General features: G+C 46.9%; 1 protein-coding gene across 3 annotated transcripts in view; it reads left to right on the top strand.

Annotated features, from left to right (window-relative positions):
- kiaa1614 (KIAA1614 ortholog) overlaps positions 1-6310 on the top strand; it is a 28735-nt gene that overhangs the window by 15686 nt on the left and 6739 nt on the right. For all 3 annotated transcript variants that reach the window (XM_021603429.3, XM_021603428.3, XM_021603430.3), the window contains exons 5-6: positions 1-1257; positions 3474-3624. The exon at positions 1-1257 is cut by the window's left edge and continues 131 nt beyond it. In XM_021603429.3, the coding sequence (XP_021459104.3) occupies positions 1-1257; positions 3474-3624 (1408 nt within the window). The remainder of the gene's footprint in view (positions 1258-3473; positions 3625-6310) is intronic.

Raw genomic sequence — 6310 nt, 5'->3', positions numbered from 1 at the left:
GCGACTCGGCCTGTGGCCCCCGCCGACGTCCCGGCCAATCACCAACGCGGGTCCGCTTCGAGGACGAGTCGGAGAAAGATGCGGAGGTGCGCTACTTGGAGAGGCTCCGCCAGAGAAGGAGGGCGGGTGAGAGGGCCCAGGGTCTTCTTATATCCAAGCCTAATCTCTCTTCCTATGTCAATGGGCGGAGGGACACTGATCCAGGAACTGGAACAGTGATTGAGCGAGGGCACAAGAAGGCCCACAGGGCACAGGAAGGCCAATTAAACGGTGGCAGCCATTTCAAATCTGTGGTGGCACAAGAGGAGGCGCTTAACAGGCAGTGCAACTCGTGCGGGACGTTCCTTGAAGGAGGGGTCCTGAACCCAGGCCTCCATCCGAACCTTTCACCCCTGAACCTGAACCTCCATCAGAACCCTTCACCCCCAATAGGGCAGAACTACCCGGTGAACAGAGAGGGGGAGGAGAAGGTGCTGATGCCTTGCTGGGTGGCTCCCAGCGAGCCCAGCCGGACAGTTCATACCGAGCTGATCAAGGAGACATACATTGGGAAGGTAACCCCTGGCGATGTGGCACATAGCGAAGGGATGGGCCTCGGCTCGGCCGGAGAGACGGACAGCAGCAGTGGTGGTGGTGGAGGTGGTGGGAGTGTTCGAGTGTCGACAATGAAGGTGAAGAGGAGGAGTAGGAGAGGTGAGCTTTTGGGCACCAATGGGCAAGGAGCACCCATCACGATGCCACCAACACCACCAGCACCCAGGCCCAATCACAGCTTGGCGCCGATGAGCTCAACCAATGGTATTGTGGTGGTGCCACCCAACCCGTACCCCATTGAGCAACCAGAGTCAAAGGTGGTGGGTTTTCCCACTCACTCCCCTGCGCCCCCAGATGAACCCACAAACAGTCCCCCGTGCCTCAAGGGCACCCCCTTTCCCCCTTCCCCAACGCCCATCAAATCAGCTCTGAAATCAGGACCCAAGAGCCGACCCAATGGCCAGCGAGTGGTCAAACTCATGCCTTCACCACAGTATCGCCTTTTGCCCCAGAACTCCTTGGTGGACCAAGGGAGAGGGGCAGCACCTAGCCCCCAGAACAAGCACTCTGTCGGCGCGAACTTCATGGAGTATGGTTCCTCTTTGGGGCTGACTTACAGCACCGACACAATGATGCCCTGTATCAGGCCTGCCTCCCTGCTGAAGACCTCCCCATCGCCAGCTAGGACAGCAGTAGAGAAGATGGGGGACCCTGCGTCACCAGGTCAGCTTCAAATACACATGCACACAGACATACCTAACACTAATTCTACCCTTCACCCTAAATCCCCTAGAAATAACGTTTATCCTTGTGGAGACTATAACAAAATGTCCCCAGTTGGTCAACATTTTTGGTTTACTTGAAGTCCCCATAAGTATAGTTAAACACGTCCATTGCAATGTACACACACACACACACACACACACACACACACACACACACACTATAAAGTAGAGAGCCCTTCTCCCGGGTGGCGCAGTGGTCTAGGGCACTGCATCGCAGGCCTCGCGCCGATACTGCTGTCTCTCCAGTGTGCACTGAGTGCTAGAGTGCAGGCGTAGTAAAACCGGATATAGAAAGATGGCAACAACCACGAAACAGCCATATGCAAACTTGAGTAGATTACGTTGAAAACAACGGGCGTCCATCTTGGATGCTGTCTCTAGTTAAATTATAAATAATAATATCTATTGCATTTAGCAGCTGCTTTTGTCTAAAGCGATTTACAGTCATGCCTGAATGATAGTGGTGCTGGGAATCGAACCAACAACTCTGGCGGGGCAAGCGCCATGCTCAACCAACTGAGTCATACATGCATAGTTCATATCTTTTTTTTTTTTACCGTAATTTAACTAGAAAAGTCAGTTAAACAACAAATTCTTATTTACGATGACGGCCTACCTCGGCCAAACCCGGATGACACTGGGCCAATTGTCCGCCGCCCTATGGGACTCCAAATCACGGCAGGTTGTGATGCAGCCTGGAATCGAACCAGGGTCTGTAGTGACGCCTCTAGCACTGAGATGCAGTGCCTCAGACCACTGTGCCACTCGGGAGCCCTAATATACTGTACCTTTATATACTGCACCTCAGTGTGTGGGACAGTGGATTGGTGAGAACGACATGGGTTGCTAATATTCACAGCTCATCTGAATGGCAGAAGTCAAAGGTGACGGCATGATCTACATATCGATGGGCGGTGATGGTAAATGCCTTATACACCTCCCCAATCTCAATCCTAATATCATGGTCCGGGAGCAGTGATTACAGGAGGCGAATTCCAATGCAGTCGATTTATTCACTACCGTCAGACAACCTTTCAGAACAGTTGTTAAAGGGATAAATAAAATTGTGTCCACGAGTTCATCTGACTCTGGGGAGGTATATAAAGGGCCTCTGTGCCGAAATCTCAAAGTATTCCTTTAAAAATAAGTATTAGACCTGAACTGTACCTGACTACTGACACAGACTCTGATCACAGTCACCATTGACTCAAATAGTCTAAACAGTATAAGGTACGGGCATCTCAGAGGAAAATTACATTTAAAAAAAAATCTCCAATTGAATATGTTTTCAGTCTTACTCTAGTTCCCTAGTGGCCATTGGTAAATGCATGGCCTCATGGGTAATTAAGTCCATGCTGCTTGTGTCAGTGATGTGTCAGCGTGCATCCATACGTGTGTGTGTGTGTGTGTGTGTGTGTGTGTGTGTGTGTGTGTGTGTGTGTGTGTGTGTGTGTGTGTGTGTGTGTGTGTGTGTGTGTGTGTGTGCTGCACCCAGGTCCCAGCAGGGATTTTGCAGTCAGCACATACACACATCCCCTAGCCCCAGCCCTGTAATCCCACCGAGGCCTGTTCGCTCCGTTTCCACAGGCTGGATGATTGGATATGTGAAGCATCTGATTGTTCCCACTGTGGCCTCTGTCTCTCTCACTCTCCCTGTCTCTGTCTATGTCTCTCTCTTTGTCTCTCTGTCTTTCTCTGTATCTCTCTGACACTTCCTCCCCTCCTGTCTCTAATTCTCTCTCTGTCTCTATGCATGAGAAATACTCAACATTCCCCCCCACAAAAAAAATATATGTAGCTAGAAATTCATGTTTCACAAACAACATTCTACAAAAATGTATCATATCACATGCAAATGCCTCAGTCCTAACAAGGCTCTAACTCAGGAGTGTCAAACTCATTTTGATCCGCAGGCCGCATTCGGTCTTCCTTGAGGTCTGGAGGGCTGCACTTGAAATTCATTATATTTTCTCGATGTCAATTATATAGTGCTCTATCCATCGCTTTTGGAATTTCCGATGCTCCCTGACTGTCAGCTTTCCTTTCGCTGACTGTAAGCAAATGACAGAGTGGAAAAACTAGAAATGTACACTGACTATGCCAAGCATTAGGAACACCTTACTAATATTGAAGTCTCTTCACTCTCTCCTCTAGAAGTGGAGCATCATCATCCAGGGATGGAAGAGCTCTGTCCTGAAGGAACCAGCATCATTACCCCGCCCCCGTACCGCTCTGGGGGTGATGTATGGGTCAGGGGACCAATGAGAGCAGAGCATCAAAGGGAGGACAGCCCTAGTCCAACTCAGTGAGTATTGGTACCTCTCTCTACCACACTCTTATGCTTAGTTCTAAACTGACCCGAAGCCTGTATGATTAGGTTCTTCATGTAGATCGTAAAGGATTGCCTTGCCCTCTGGTAGGCTTGGTGGAATTCTTTGAGCATTATTTCTCCCATCTTTAGTTCTTTCAGATCAAGGTTAAATCGAGAGTTCGGAGCTGGGCTACAATTCATAGCTGAGTCACTAATATCACTGTTTGTATATGGCAGAATTTGGCATGAAAGCACTCCAGGCCTGCTCATCACAGTACCTTGATTAGTTGAGTTACTGTAGACGTGTTAGGCTGGAACAAAGCACACTCTTAAGAGTTGCCCACACCTGCCCTAGGTGAAGGTTTGACCCAAAATGAACATCTGTCCCTCTCCCTAATACCTTTCCGAGAGAGATGTTGAAGAAAGCTAGTTTTAGATTCCCCAGATTATGTTCCATTTTACCATTTTACCAAGCTATCATCTAATTGGAGCTCTGCCTGCCTGCCTGCCAGCCTGTCTGCCTGCCTGCTTGCTTGCCAGCCAGCCTGCCTGCCTGCCTGCCAGCCTTAGCCCATAGCCATTATTAGTCTCCACAGACTGTTTTTATAGAAACTAGGTCAAACAAGGTGGTTTTAGAGTGGTGGTGCAGACATAAATAGAGCACTTCCTCAGTTGAAGCCTTTTTAAAAAACTCAACACTGACCTCCTCTGACCAAATAGTAGTAAGTGAATGGATACATATTGCTCATAAATAGCTCCCGGACAGAATTTCTAAAAGGTTTTTCCAATCAAATTAAATTAAGTATTTATAATGGAAAAGTATCACGGATATGAACCAATCTTTGACCTAACCAGAGTGCTTTGATGGTGTCCAGGTTGCACCTTTCTTTTGTTTACGTATTCACTGCGGGTGTGAATTTTCTGGAACCCTCTTGCCAATAGCTAAAGGGCTGAAGGTTCTGAGCATCTTCTGAGATTCTCTACTTTACGCACAGTCTCTGCTCTACTCGTTCGGCTGCCCAGAGAACAGGCTACAGTATTTTGGTGGTGAATGGAGAATGGTGCTCATTCCAATGTCTGCAAGATCACATAATGATAGTATTCTACATAACACAACCAAATATAATAGCATGGTATAAGGTTAATGTAAGGCAAACACCGCCTCATTTATTATGAGATTTTAGGATGATTGGGCGAATGGTCAAATTTTTTCATCAAAACACTGGTAGGCTACAGTTTGTTAACACCCTCTGCTCTAAAATTCACTCACTGTACATAATTCAAAACAACACTACATAAATAAGAAGATCTACAGTGGGTATAGAAAGTCGCCGCCCCCTTTCAGAACGTTCACCTTTTTGTTTCTTTACAGCCTGAAATGAAAACGCATGGAATTAGACCATTCCGGCTTTATTAACACAGAGTAACCCACAATATCCTAGTGAGATTATTATTATTTTTTTTTAAAGCTCTGAAAATGAATTACAGTAAAATACCGTATTTGGATAACTGAACACCCCGCCTTAGAATTGCAAACCTTCTGAGATATAACCAACCATCTTCCAGTTCACAAATCAAGCTAATTGGCTTCCATCTGTGATCAATTGTCGTGACTTTGATTGGTTCAGAATAAAAGCAGTCGTTCATCAAGGACTCCACTATTTAGTACTGCAATTCAAAGCAAATAGTCCACTATGGAAAGATGTGGAAAGGCACCAAGTCAGGGGATGGATATAAAAAGATTTCAAAGGCTTTGTCTATCCCTCGGAGCACAGTTAATACCATTATTAAGAAGTGGTTAAGTCGTATGGCACCACCCAGACCCTGCATAGATCAGGCCGTCCCTCCAAGCTGGATGATCGGGGAAGGAAGAGACTGATCAGAGAGGCTACCAAGAAGCCAATGATGACTTTGAAGGAGCTTCAAGCCTTTATGGCAAAGACTGGTCAATGTGTGCGACCACAATATCACAAGCGGTCCACAAATCTGGCTTCTATGGGAGGGTGGCAAGGGGGGGGGGAAGCACTTTACATCTTCCCACCCAAAGAACATCATGCCTACAGTAAAGCCCGGCAGTGGCAGCATTCTGTTGTGGAGGGGTTTCTCTGCAGCAGGGACTGGAGCACTTATCAGGATAGCAGGGAAAATGGACAGTGCAAAATACCGACTGATTCTTGAGGAGAACCTGCAGCCCTCTGCCAGGAAGTTGAAAACAGGATGATGGTACACGTTTCAACATGACAACGGCCCAAAGCAACTGTACAGTGGCTGAAAGACAAGAAGGTTAATGTCTTTGAGTGGCCTAGTCAGAGCCCCGACCTAAATCCCATCGAGAATCTGTGGAATGACTTGAAGAGTGCAGTCCATGAGCGGTCACCAAGCAATTTGACTGAGCTTGAAGAATTCTGCAAGGAAGAATGGGCAAATATTGCACAGTCTAGGTGTGCAAAGTTCGTAGAGAAGTCTTCAAAGAGACTCATTCATGGCTGTAATTCAAGCAAAAGGTGGTTCCACCGAGTATTAACTCAGGGTGTTCACTTATCCAGATAGGGTGTTTTAATTGTAGTTCATTTTCAGACACTTTTTTTTCTTCTTCACTTTGATATTGTGGGTTACTCTGTGTAAATAAATATATTCCCATGAAACTGATTGAGAACGGTTAACATGCAGATGCTGCATG

Source organism: Oncorhynchus mykiss, chromosome 5, assembly GCF_057628025.1.
Source record: "Oncorhynchus mykiss isolate SJ-2025 chromosome 5, ASM5762802v1, whole genome shotgun sequence".
NCBI classification, from domain to species: domain Eukaryota; kingdom Metazoa; phylum Chordata; class Actinopteri; order Salmoniformes; family Salmonidae; genus Oncorhynchus; species Oncorhynchus mykiss.
This window is presented reverse-complemented; position numbering and strand designations above follow the sequence as displayed.